Here is a 13,833-nt window from a genome sequence, read left to right as displayed (position 1 = left end):
GTTCTTATTGACGAACGTGTCGATGTATTTATTGTTTTGCTCATCTACCCACTGCTGGGTGACCGCCCTCCCCAAGGCGTCTCGGCCTCTCTCGCGACGCGAGCAATCCGCCTCGCTCCGGGCGCGACCAGCTGATTAACATCGCTCCATCTCCACGATGGCTGTCCGTGCTAAAACACAAATATAACAACAAGAACACCCCCCCCCCCTCCACGTAGCCTTAACAGACTGTAGGGGCAAGTGCTGTTAGCGAGCACCTATGAAGGCCGGCACGGCACACGCGGAGATGGGTGGCCAGCACCACGCCCGACCGCCTTTGTCTCCCCAGTGGCGATGTTTAAACACCGCACCAGGTACTCGTTAGAGGCTGAGTCGACCTTGGGGAGGCTCAGGACCGGTTCAGATAATCGTCACCGGTGTTGACCGTGAGCGGGAATCGAAAGTCGCTGGTTCGTAGCGCAGCGCGCTAACCGCTACACCACCGCTCTCCACAACTACTAACAAAGACAAAGATCCCCCGTATATCCTTAACAGCCTGTTGGGGCAAGTGCTGTTCGCGAGCACCTATGAAGGCCGGAACGGCACACGAGGGGGTGGGTTGGCCAGCACCACGCCCGGCCGCCTTTGTCTCCCCAGTTGCGATGTTTACACACCGCACCAGATACTCGTTTGAGAATGAGTCTAACACACACAAACACGCGCTTTATTTCACGTTACACGGAACCCCCCTGTAGGTGCACGCATGTGAATTCTTTGTTAACCCGTACACGTAAAAAAGAAAAAAAAATAGCAATTGTGTGCGTATTAATTGCACACATACATATATATATCGATGATCGTAAACGAGTGACTTGACGTCTTTATTTATCACGATGTTCGTCTGGAAGGCCGAGCTAAGCTGTCCGTATTTGCATCAATATTCGTGGAACTGAACCACGCGCAAAGACGACGTTTGCGTTAATGGGGGCCTCGAAAAAATGTAGGGAACGGGCCGGTCTGGTGGGTTTCACCACGCACCCCCCCCCACCACCATCCCCCCCCCCACCATCCCCCCCCCCTCCACCACCATCCCCCCCTCCACCATCCCCCCCCCCCACCACCATCCCCCGCCACCACCATCCCCCCACCCACCATCACCCCCCCCACCATCACCCCCCCCCCACCACCACCCCCCGCCACCACCATCCCCCCCCCCACCATCCCCCCCCCCCTCCACCACCATCCCCCCCTCCACCATCCCCCCCCCCACCACCATCCCCCGCCACCACCATCCCCCCACCCACCATCACCCCCCCCACCATCACCCCCCCCCCACCACCACCCCCCGCCACCACCATCCCCCCACCCACCATCACCCCCCCCACCACCATCCCCCCCCACCACCATCCCCCCCCCACCACCATCCCCCCACCCACCATCACCCCACCACCCCCCCCCACCACCACCCCCCCCCACCACCACCCCCCACCACCACCACCCCCCCCACCACCACCCCCCCACCCCCCCCACCACCACCCCCCCCACCACCACCCCCCCCCCCACCACCACCCCCCCCCACCACCATTCCCCCCCACCACCACCCCACCACCACCCCCCCCCACCACCCCCCCCCCACCACCACCCCCCCACCACCACCACCCACCACCAGCGCTGAGTCGAGCAAATCGCCACGACGTGGAGTCGTGGAGTCGTGAAGACGCGAAAGCCGCGAGGACGCGGAGGGGGAGGGAGCGTGAAAGCCCGCTCCTGGTGACGAGTGCGCATGTAGCTGTGTGTGTGTGTGGTGCTGTGTGTGTGGTGCTGTGTGAGTGTGCTGTGTGTGTGTGAGTGTGGTGCTGTGTGAGTGTGCTGTGTGTGTGCTGTGTGAGTGTGGCGCTGTGTGTGTGTGTGTGGTGCTGTGTGTGGTGCTGTGAGTGGTGCTGTGTGTGTGAGTGCTGTGTGAGTGCTGTGTGTGTGTGTGGTGCTGTGTGAGTGTGGTGCTGTGAGTGTGGTGCTGTGTGTGAGTGCTGTGTGAGTGTGGTGTGTGTGTGGCGCTGTGCGTGTGTGTGGCGCTGTGTGTGTGTGTGGTGCTGTGTGTGTGGTGCTGTGTGTGTGGTGCTGTGTGTGTGGTGCTGTGTGTGTGGTGCTGTGTGTGTGTGGTGCTGCCCCCCCCCCCCCCCCGCCCGTGTGTCGCAGTGCCGGCCTTCATCGGTGCTGCTCGCTAACAGCACTTGCCCCAACAGTCTGTTCATAGCTATACAGACCGGGGAGCGGTGGCGTAGTGGTTAGCGCAGTGCGCTACAACGAGTTGAGTTCACGGTGTTGTCGATGCTAGTACACCAATGTGTTAACGCAGCAGTAGCAGACTATATAATTGAAGTAACATAACACAGATAAGTGGACAATTGGCCTCCTTCACATTTGTGTCTTTAACAATTACACATCATCACTATTATAATCACATGAAACACCCAAATATTAAATCCCTGGGTTTGATATTTCCACGAAGCTCACGGCCCCCACCCTCAACCGCATCCACCGCACAAACCACGGCAGTGGATGCGGACAGCTGATGATGCACAAATGGAAAAATTAACCCGTAAAAACAAAGTTTTTCACTATAAATCCTTTATATGCGTGGCATCGGGGCGGCTAGAGTCCTCTCGTCCTCTGGCTTGAGATGGCTGCCACCTATGGGTCAGATGATTGTGTGCCAGCATTAACCAATTGGTAAATAAATATTTTTAAAAAAATTCCCTAAACAGTGTAAAATTTTGGAAAAAAAAATTTCACGAAAATTCATTGTCACGCACAACGAGTCTGTGTGCAAAATGTCAGCTCGATTGGATCACGGGAAGTGGGTTAAAAAAAACGACCGAAATATTTGCACGGTCCTAAGCAAGCAAGCGAACTTAATATAACGGATTTAAAAATGTAGAACTCTCTGGTGGTGTACGACTGTGGTCACCCAGAACTGAGACGGGAGCGCGAGGCATCACGACACAATGCCACAGATCCACAAAAACGAAGGATGGGGACATCGCAGCGATGACGATGCAACTAATTCCGCTACTCCTGACGGGCTTTGCTGAACTTCGCCAACTGAATGTGAGATTGTAAGTCGTTTGCGCTGCGTCTACATCAGCAGCCGTACGAAAGAAGACGATTATTTTCGAGGGGGGGGGGGGGGGGGGCTCGGGACAGACCAGGTTCAGAAATATGAAACAAATAAGATAGGTTTCACCCTCTCTGGAAATAAAACAGGTGTTCAGATGTTTAAGCATCGACATCTACAGATCGTGAAGAACCAGTGGCATCTACGTCTGCAGAACGTGAAGAACCAGTGACATCTACATCTGCAGAACGTCAAAAACCAGTGGCATCTATACATCTGCAGAACGTGAGGAACCAGTGGCATCTACATCTGCAGAACGTCAAGAACCAGTGGTATCTACATCTGCAGAACGTGAAGAACCAGTGGCATCTACATCTACAGAACGTGAAGAACCAGTGGCATCTACACCTGCAGAATGTGAAGAACCAGTGGCATCTACATCCACAGAACGTGAAGAACCAGTACCATCTACAACTGCAGAACGTGAAGAACCAGTGGCATCTTCATCTGCAGAACGTGAAGAATCAGTGACATCTACATCTGCAGAACGCGAAGAACCATTGGCCTATACATCCACAGGAGATTATACAACTCTGAAAGCCATTGTTTAGTGTGCATGACGTACAACGTGTTTGGAATCGACAGGAGTCCTGTAAAGTTGGAATTACGAAACAAAGCGACTTACGAACAGACCTCTAAAACCTAAACTCGTTCGTAAGAAGAGCAGTGTCAAATATTACGTTTAAAAAAAGTGACGTTACCCCCCCCCCCCAAAAAAAAAAACAGCGTTGTGGCGAAACTCAGCTGCTCCATCCCTCGTATAACGACGCGAGAATTGACATCACTCAGTGGTGGCGACGGCCTTGTTTGTGTTCACGTGCGTGTCGAGCCGCTGCGCACGTATGCAAGGTATGCTGCGGTATTGTACCAATGCGTCGCGTCTGTGTGCGTGTGCGCAGGGAACGCGTTTGATGTGTGAGCGAGTGCGTCTGTGCGTGTCTGTGTGGTGGAGGTGGGGGAGGGGGGAGCGGTGGCGCAGTGGTTAGCGCGCTGCTCGCTTGAAACCGGCCACCCAAAATGATTCCCCGCTCATGGCCTCCAACACCAGTGACGATTACCTGAATCGGTGTTGGGCCTCCCCCTAGGTCGACTCAGCCTCAAATGAGTATCTGGTGCGGTGTGTAAACATCGCCACTGGGGAGACAAAGGCGGTCGGGCGTGCTGCCGGCCACCCACCCACTCGTGTGCCGTGCCGGCCTTTATAGGTGCTACTCGCTAACAGCTACTTGCTCCTAAAGTCTGTTAAGGCTTAACACGTAATCGGCTTTCGTGACCAATATCATCCATAGGACAGGGTTTTTTAGGTTAGATCGCGTAAATAATACAGGTTTTTTTCTTAGATCGCGTAAATAATATTCTGTTATTTTGGGGTTGGATCGCGTAAATAATTAAGGAGTTTTTTGGGTTATATAGCGTAAGTAATACAAGGTTTTTTTAGGTTAGATCGCGTAAATAATTTAGTTTTTTTTGGGTTAGATCGCGTAATAATACAGTTTTTTGGGGGTTAGATTGCGTAATAATAAAAAAAAATTGGGTTATATCGCGTAAATTATTCAGTTTGTTGGGTCAGGTCGCGTAAATTTACGCGACCTTTCCCCCCTCCCACCCCCCGCTTTCTATCGACATTAGCGTCTCACTCCACGGGAGGCGAATTACTCGGTTAACCGATGGCGGTGGAGGATTCAAACATTTATAATTCGTTATTATCTGAATGGACCTTTATTTGTAGATGTTTAACGAGATTCTCGCACCCGGCACGCGCACCACGTCCAGTAGTTACACAAATTGCAACTTGCTCGCGATGCCCGTGTGCTCCTGGCCAGTCGGCCACAAGCAATCTGCCCCAAGTCCATCCCCGGCCGCCAGCGAAAATGTCCAGCGAGCAACGAGGCCCTGGCTATGAACACGAAACTCAACTACATCTGTGCCACACACACACACGCAATTCATAATCAACGATTTTTGGGTTTAGATCGCGTTTATTTATAAATAAACGCGATCTAAACCCAAAAATCGTTGATTATGAATAACATTGGTCGCGAAAGCCTACGTGTTAAACACACACGCAAGTTTGTTTCAGCTGCCCGGACAAACACAACACGCAAAGGTTCCCCGTACAGCCTTCACGGGCTGTTTGGGGCAAGTGCTGTGGCCACCACCACGCCCGGTCGCCCTTTCTCTCTCCCAATGGTCACACACCACACGAGGCACTCATTTGAGGCTGAGTCGACCTAGGGGAAGGAAGCCTTGGACCGGTTCGTCACTGGGGTTGGCCGTGAGCGAGAATCGAAGCCGTGACGCCAACTCGGCACACTCGCGAACCCCAACGTCGCTGGGAAAAAAAAACAAAATCAGAACCGGTCCACCTTTAGATCGACTCGGCCCTTAAACGAGTATACGGCAGCTGGCGCGATGCATAACCGTCAGCACTGGGAAGAGACAAAGGCGGCCGGGCGAAGGTCTGCCCGTGTGCCGACCTTCATTGGCGCTCGCTCTCAGAGCCCACTTGCCCCGAGAGACAAAGGAGGTTACTCGGGGGATCTTTGCCTCTGTGAGTGTGTACAGGCGTGCGCGTCTTTGTGTCGTGTCGTGTGTCGCCTTCGCGTCTGAGTGTCCCTGAGAGTGTGGGGGGGGGGGCGCTAAGCGGTTAGCACGCCAACTAACACCGGCGAAGATTATCTGAACGGGTCATGGGCCTCCCAATAGGTCGACTCAGCCTCAAATGAGTACGGTGTGTGTATAAACGTCGCCGCTAGGGAGACAAAGGCGGCCGGGCGTGGTGCTGACCACCAATCCCCTCGCGTGCCGTGCCGGCCTTAATAGGTGCTCGCTAACAGCACTTGCCCCAACAGTCTGTTTAGGCTATCCGGGAGGGTTTTGTCTTTGCGTGTGTGGATGTGATAGTTTATGTGTGTGTGTGATAGTGTATGTGTGTGTGATAGTGTATGTGTGTGTGTGGATGTGATAGTTTATGTGCGTGTGTGATAGTGTATGTGTGTGGATGTCATAGTTTATGTGTGTGATAGAGTATGTGTGTGTGTGGATGTGATAGTTTGTGTGTGTGTGTGATTGGCTAAGTGTTCTCATTGAGTCGAGTGTGTGTTTAAAGCGCGCGTGTGTATTAGCCAGTTCGTGTAAGTGGATGTAATGGTTTATGGCTGCATGTGTGTGTGTTGATCAAGTGTGAGTGTCTATGAGTGTAAACTCATAGAGCACCCGCGTTACGAGTTTAGATTCCCGCTCACGGCCAACACCAGTGGCGAATATCTGAACCGGTCCTGTTCCTTCCCGACCCTTAGGCCGACTCAGCCTCAAATGAGTACCTGGTGAGGGGTTGGTGCTTGCGAAACAGCACTTGCCCCAAAACATTCTTTAAATAAAAGTAAATCCGGAGGAATCTTTGTCTTTTGTGTGTCTGTGTGTGACCACCACCCCCTCCTCCACCCCAACATCTCTCTCTTATTATTGGTTCGTTCGATAAAGTCACGTCGAAGGGAAATAATAAAATAATAAAAATTAAACAATTAAATTCTCACGACGTTTTGATTGCAACACAAGCAATCATCATTAGGTGTGAAAACCACAGCAAGAACATTTAAAAAAATTTGAAAAACATTTCTTGCTGTGGTTTTCACACCTGATGATTGCTTGTGTTGCAATCGAAACGTCGTGAGAATTTTATTGTTTTATATTTTTATTCTTTTATTATTTCCCGTCTACGTGACTTCACCGAAAGAACCAAGAATATGAATCCATCCTGCAGTCACGAAAGAAGCTTTAAATCTCAATCTCTCTCTCTCCAGACGTTGAGAAGCTGCAGACGGGCAAGGGTGGCGGTGGTGTTGTTGGTGTCGGTGACGACTTGGTGGGGGTGGTCGGAGCGGGTCCCGGTGCCCACGGGGGTGGGCCCCCCACCTCCACAGGCGCTGGAGGCAGCGTCGATGACCCGTCCAAGAAGAAGCGGCAGCGGCGGCAGCGGACGCACTTCACGTCGCAGCAGCTGCAGGAGCTGGAGGCGACCTTCCAGCGCAACCGCTACCCGGACATGTCCACGCGGGAGGAGATCGCGGTGTGGACCAACCTCACCGAGGCGCGCGTGCGGGTACGGGCGGTGGTGGTGGTGGGGGGGGGGGTGGTGGGAAGGTGGTGGGGGGTGGGGGGAGGTGGTGGGGGGTGGGAGGTGGGGGGTGAGTGGGGGAGGTGATGGGGGGGAGGTGGTGGGGTGGAGGTGGTGGGGGGGAGATGATGGGAGGTGGTGGGGGGTGGGGGAGGTGGTGGGGGGTGGGGGAGGTGGTGGTGGGGGAGGTGATGGGGGGAGGTGGTGGGGGGGAGGTGGTGGGGGGGAGGTGGTGGTGGTGGGGTGGTGGTGGGGAGGTGGTGGGGGGGATGTAATGGGGGGGGGGTGGTGGGGGGGGTTACGCACGAATCTGAAAATGTTTTATGTTTCCTGCTGGAGGAATCCGATGAGCTTCGAAGGCTCTTTGTGACTTGACGGCACGTAAGGGACGTCACAAGACGCGCGTTCTGTAATGCTGAACTTCTTTCGCGCCGTACGTAGCCAACCGCAGGCAGGTGCGGGGTGAAGCGGGGTGGGTTTAAGTAGAGGTGGGAGGGGGGGTTAGTGGGGGGGGGGTTAGTGGGGGGGGGGGGGGGGTTAGTGAGGGGTAGTGGGGGGAGGGTAAAAGTAACCGCGCATTGACACAAATCAGTGCGTTCGTGGTGGTGGGGGGGTGTGAGAGGGGGTATTAGTGGGGGGAGGGAAGGCGAACGCGGGGGGGGGGGGGGGGGCTGGTGGGGTGACGCCAACACGCACGGCTCACGGCTGGGTAGCCGCTTTATCAAACGCCGTACGACAGAAGAAGACGAGGAGTGGTGTGGGGGGTAGGGGGGGTGGTGTGGGGGGTGGGGGGTAGGGGGGTAGGGGGGGTGCAGTGGTGGGGGAGGAGGGGGCCATTCGGGGACAGGGGGAGGTACGGGCGATATTGGGGGAGGCACTCCGCGGTTAATCGGTTACCGGTAATCGGGGCCGAATCTTTTCATCCCTGCTGCTGATGATGACGTCTGTGGTGATAATGGTGATGTCTGTGGTGATGATGATGACACTGATTGTGCCGCTGCTGATGCTGTTGGTGCTGATGATGATTACGATGCCAGTGCTGCTGCTGTTGATGCCGCTGCTACATCTGATGATGGTGCTGCCGTTGCTGTTGCCACAGCTGATATTGCTGCTGCTGCTTAATGTTGTTGACGATTCGCTGCTGCTGCTGCTGCTGACGCTGCTGCTGGTGATGCTGATGATGTTGCTGATGGTGATGTTGCCGCAGCTGATGCTCCTGCTGCTGCTTAATGTTGTTGGCGATATCGCTGCTGCTGCTGCTGTTGATGCAGCTGATGACGATGCTGTTGCTGATGTTGCTGATGTTGCTGTTGCTGCTGACGATGATGTTGCTGATGATGATGTTGCTGACGCTGCTGCTGATGATGATGTTGCTGATGATGATGTTGCTGTTGATGACGATGTTGCTGATGATGATGATGCTGCTGCTGCTGATGTTGCTGATGACGATGTTGCTGCTGATGACGATGTTGCTGATGATGATGTTGCTGACGCTGCTGCTGCTGCTGCTGCTGTTGCTGATGACGATGTTGCTGCTGACGATGATGTTGCTGACGATGATGTTGCTGACGATGATGTTGCTGATGTTGTTGATGATGACGATGTTGCTGATGACGATGCTGCTGATGATGATGTTGCTGACGCTGCTGCTGCTGCTGTCTACAAGACGTGAGCGCGCCGCTGCCAGGAGCGACGCGTCGCGAGCGAGTGAGTGAGCGAGCGAGTGAGCGAGCGAGTGAGCGAGCGAGTGAGCGAGCGAGTGAGCGAGCGAGTGAGCGAGCGAGTGAGCGAGCGAGTGAGCGAGCGAGTGAGCGAGCGAGTGAGCGAGCGAGTGAGCGAGCGAGTGAGCGAGCGAGTGAGCGAGCGAGTGAGCGAGCGAGTGAGTGAGAGCCCGCGGCGGCGTCTCCGCTTTCCCGGCAATCCGCGTCGCGCGCGCCGCGCCGAGAGATAAAAATAGAGGCGGGGGAGGGGGGAGTACACGGGGAAGACGTGGGGAGACGTGGGGGTGACACGCAGAGACGTGGGGAGATGGGGGAGACGTGGGGAGATGTGGGGGTGACACGCAGAGACGTGGGGAGATGGGGGAGACGTGGGGAGATGTGGGGGTGACACGCAGAGACGTGGGGAGATGGGGGAGACGTGGGGAGATGTGGGGGTGACACGCAGAGACGTGGGGAGATGGGGAGACGTGGGGAGACACTCGGAGACATGGGGGGGGGGGAGTCTAAAGGCTAAGACAGGGAGACTGCTCTACAAGGAGACCGAGAGTGGCGTGGGGGGGGGTTGGCTCTGTGCCGCATTCACGGCGTGCGGAGCGAAGCGGCGCCCCCCCCCCCCCCGTGTGCTCTGCCCCCCACCCCCCAGTGCTCACCGCCCTCCCCGCGTCTCTTCCCTCCCGACGTCTCCCCAACACGCACACACGTACACACATACATACACACACGTACACACGCGTACATACACACGCGCACACACACACGTACACACACGTACACACACACGTACTCACACGTACATACACACACGTGCACACACGTACATACACACACGTACACACACGTACATACACACGTAAACACACACACGTACACACACAGATCTGGTTCAAGAACCGGCGCGCCAAGTGGCGCAAGCGTGAGCGCAACCAGCAGGCGGAGTTGTGCAAGAACGGCTTCGGGGCGCAGTTCAGCGGCTTCATGCAGCCTTACGACGACGTCTACTCGGCCGCCAGCTACGGCTACAACAACTGGGCGAAGGCGCTTCAGCCCTCCGCGGCGCCCCTCTCAAAGAACTTTCCATTCTTCAACTCGGTCTCGCCGCCCGTCTTCTCGCCCCCGTGCACCACGGGCATGGCCGCGGCAGCCGCCGTCGCCTCTTCCTCGATGATGCCCCAACACCACCCGGGCATCGGCAACCTCAGCGGTTCGCCCGTGGCCACGAGTCCCGCGTCTGGAGCCGGCGGGTGCCCGTACGCGGTGGCGGCCCACGCGGCCGGAGCGCCCGCGCCGCCCTACGTCTACCGGGGCGACCCCTGCAACTCGAGCCTGGCCAGCCTGAGGCTCAAGGCGAAGCAGCACCACTCGAGTTTCGCCGGATACGCGGGCCTGCAGGCGCCGCCGTCCAATTTCAGCGCGTGCCAGTACGCAGTGGACCGGCCCGTCTAGCGTGCTCGTCGGTGGGCTGGGGGGCTGGGGGGGGGGCTAGGGAGGGGGCTGCATCCCCCCCCCCCCCGGTCGGTTGGAGGCGATGAGCGAACGTGGCTGATTTGCGCGAGGCACGGCACGCTGGTGGCGATGCAGCGCTGCCCCCTTCTCCATCACCCCCCCACCCCTCTCCTCCACCGAATCCCCGCGACGATCATCGTCGCCTCGACCACCAAACACCACCACCCACCGCCGCATTGGACCCTCCTCCACCTTGACTCGGCGCAAGGAGTGGGAAGACAAAGGCGGCTCGCTCACGTCCTCACGCACCCGATGCCTCGCTCAGCCAAACTCAATCGCTCGCTCGCGCACTCGACTCGCTCCGCTGAGGCTCCGTCGCTCGCACTGCGGCTCACACGAGGACCGCTGAGGCTCGCTCGGGCTCATCGACTCACTCAACAACGCTTACTCAACAACGCTCACTCGCTCAACAACGTTCACTCAACAACACTCACTCGCTCAACAATGGTAACTCAATTCTCACTCAACTCTCACTCACTCACTCAACAACGCTAACTCACTCAACCCTCAATCACTCAACTCTCACTCACTAAACTCTCAATCAACTCTCACTCAACTCTCACTCACTCACTCAACAACGCTCACTCACCAACGCTAACTCAATCAACTCTCACTCAACTCTCACTCACTCAACAACTCTCACTCACTCAACGCTCACTCACTCAACAACGCTCACTCAACAACGCTCACTGGCTCACTCACTGGCTCGCCCACGCTCACCCACTGACCGCTTGCTCTTCAGCTCACTCAAGAAGACTCACTCGCTCGCTCACTCTTCTGCTCGCTCGCTCGCTCGCTCATTCAACATTCATTCCCTCGCCTCCGGCGTGCGCGCGATGGACTTTGGTTCTGTGGCTTAGGGCACAGAAAAGCGGTGCCTCCATAAACTTCCATCCTCCTCCCCTGTTGGTGATGGTGATGATGGTGCTGCTGGTGATGGGTGCTGGTGAAGCTGATGGGTGCTGGTAAATCGATGGTGATGGGGCTGGTGTGGTGATGGGGCACGTCGTGGAGAAGCTGATGTCCCCCCCCCCCCCATCGCCATCACCGCCCTCAGGGTGGTGGTGGCGGTGAGCAATGGAGCAAAAAGCCGGACGGATACCAATGAACATCACCACCACCATCACCGACATCACCCCGCTCTCCGTGATGGCCGTGCGTTGATGGGAGAGCGATGGAGAGTGACGGACAGGTGGAGAGCGGCGCTTGTGAACATCACCGCCGTCGCCGCTGACACCGATAGCGATGGTGTGATGGTGGAGGGGGCTTGTGGGCCGTGGTGACCCTGGACCGGACGAGATGCCCATGAAACATCACCGCCATCACCGCCGTCACCGCCGCCCGGCACGTGATGGAGCGATGGGCCAGTCAAGAGACAGACGCCCACGAACATCGTCACCTCCCTCAGCTGTATCGTCTGTTCTTCCTGACGTCCCTCGAGTGAACAGGACAGGGGGGGGGGGTGTGTGTAATGATATGATATGGGGGGGGGGGGCCCTACCCCCCCCCCGAGCCCCTATGACCCCCGCAGTGAGAGTAGAGTGATGGGGGGACGGGATTCATGCACGCGGCACAGCCGCTTGTGTAACAGCCATTACCTGTGTAGATGTGTCACTGTGCGTGTGTGTATGACTCTGTGTGTGTGTAAGCGTGTATTTGTATGAGTGCGCGTGTCTTCATGTAGGTGTCTCTGTGTGTGTGTGTATATATGTGTGTGTGTGTTTGCCAGTCATCTCAGTCGGTCGACCCATAACACCTGGGAATGTCCCGTGACCTGCCAGCAACGAGCCTTCCACACGTCACGTGACAACCTCAAAGTGCACCTAGCTTGGCACAAGCGATGTGGTGACGTCACCGCCACGCCGTGGCGAACTGCGGTTTCGTGATGTTGTGGGTGTCCGTATGAGTCTGTGCGTGTGCGTCTTTGTAGGTGTTTCATGGAGAGTGGTGGGGTAGCGGTTAGCGCACTGCGCTACGAACCCTGCTGCCCGAGTTCGATTCCCGCTCTCGCAGCCAACCAACACCTGCGACGAATCTCCGAACCGGTCTTGGGCCTCCCCTAGGTCGGCTCGGTCGTAAATGACCACGTGATGCAGTGTTTAAACATCAGCATTGGGGAAACAAAGGCAGCCGGTCGTGTGTTGTGCCGACCTTCATAGGTGCTCGCTAACAGCACTTGCCCCGGCAGTCTGTTCAGGCTATACGGGGGATCTTTGTATTTGTTGTGCATGTGTGTGTACAGCCTCGGCACAGTAGGGGGCACAGGTGGTGCATCTGCCAGTCACCTCAGTCAGTCGACCCGTGGCACCTGTGCCTGTCCGGGTGGCCTCAATGTGCACCTAGCCTGGCACAGGCGCGCCGCGGTGACGTCACCGGCACTGAGTGGCGAATGGCGGCCGCTGTTGTTGTGCGTGCCCGTGTGTGTCTTCGTCTTTGTTTGCGCGTGATCACGTGCTCGTGTGCGCGTGATCACGTGCTCGTGTGCGCGTGATCACGTGAGCGTGATCGTGTGCGCGTGAACACGTGTTTTGAGTTTGGCCTTCATAGGTGCTCGCTAACATCCCCCTGCCCCCAACATCGTGTGTAGGCTACACGCCGGAATGTGGCACCTTTGTCTTTGTGTACGACGATCGCGTCACCTCCTGCCGACGAAGTACTCCGCCATTGACACGCGGCACTCGGCGTGCACCTAGCCTGGCACCGCGATGACGTCACGAGTCGTGTCATCCCTCCTGCCCCCCGCGGTGTCGCCGTTATCGGTCTCGACTGATCGTAAGCGAACTTTCCACAGTAGTATGGACACGTCGGTTGTTGTTTTTTTTTTGGGGGGGGGGGGGGTGGTGGTGTGAGGCTGGAGGAGGAATCGGTTATATTTTTTGAGTTTTGCAAAATAGCGATAATGACATTAGCGCGGGAGTTTTAAGTGATATTTAAACAGTGGGGCGGGGGGGGGTGATGCACGGCGGTGGGGGGGGGTATACAGATCACGCCTTCCACTCTGCGAATAATCGCGTCGATTCGGTGAAGGATCGATTATATCACTTCGTTGCCATTGTGGTCTATGAGCCAATCACACGTGAGGTATTTGAATCGATAAGTCTGTGTCCGCGCGCATGGGTCGATGCATGTGTTTAGTGTAAGCCGCTGTTTGAATCGATGAATCGATTAATCGTTATTTGCCCGGGCCCCTCCCAAATGTTACAAAAAAAATCGCTCCCTACAATCCCTGCGTTACCCCATTGTGTGCACGTGTGAGGAGGGCGGGGGGTATAGGGAGATGTTAGTAGTTGTGGGAGGGGGGGGGGCAGATACAGGCGCCCCCCAAACTCCCCCCCCAG

At 56.4% G+C, this 13,833-nt stretch overlaps 1 protein-coding gene across 3 annotated transcripts in view; it reads left to right on the top strand.

The window, feature by feature from the left end:
• Positions 1–11,557, top strand: part of LOC133354377 (pituitary homeobox 3-like) — an 86,902-nt gene extending 75,345 nt beyond the window's left edge. For all 3 annotated transcript variants that reach the window (XM_061571176.1, XM_061571173.1, XM_061571175.1), the window contains exons 2-3: positions 6,958–7,256; positions 9,869–11,557. In XM_061571176.1, the coding sequence (XP_061427160.1) occupies positions 6,958–7,256; positions 9,869–10,435 (866 nt within the window). In that variant the 3' untranslated portion in view covers positions 10,436–11,557. The remainder of the gene's footprint in view (positions 1–6,957; positions 7,257–9,868) is intronic.
• Positions 11,558–13,833: the final 2,276 nt, after the last annotated feature.

The sequence above is a fragment of the Lethenteron reissneri genome, chromosome 47 (genome assembly GCF_015708825.2).
Source record: "Lethenteron reissneri isolate LAM-NWPU_2019-01 chromosome 47, ASM1570882v1, whole genome shotgun sequence".
Lineage (NCBI taxonomy): Eukaryota > Metazoa > Chordata > Hyperoartia > Petromyzontiformes > Petromyzontidae > Lethenteron > Lethenteron reissneri.
The sequence above is the reverse complement of the archived record's forward strand: the minus strand, read 5'-3'. Positions and strand labels throughout refer to the sequence as shown.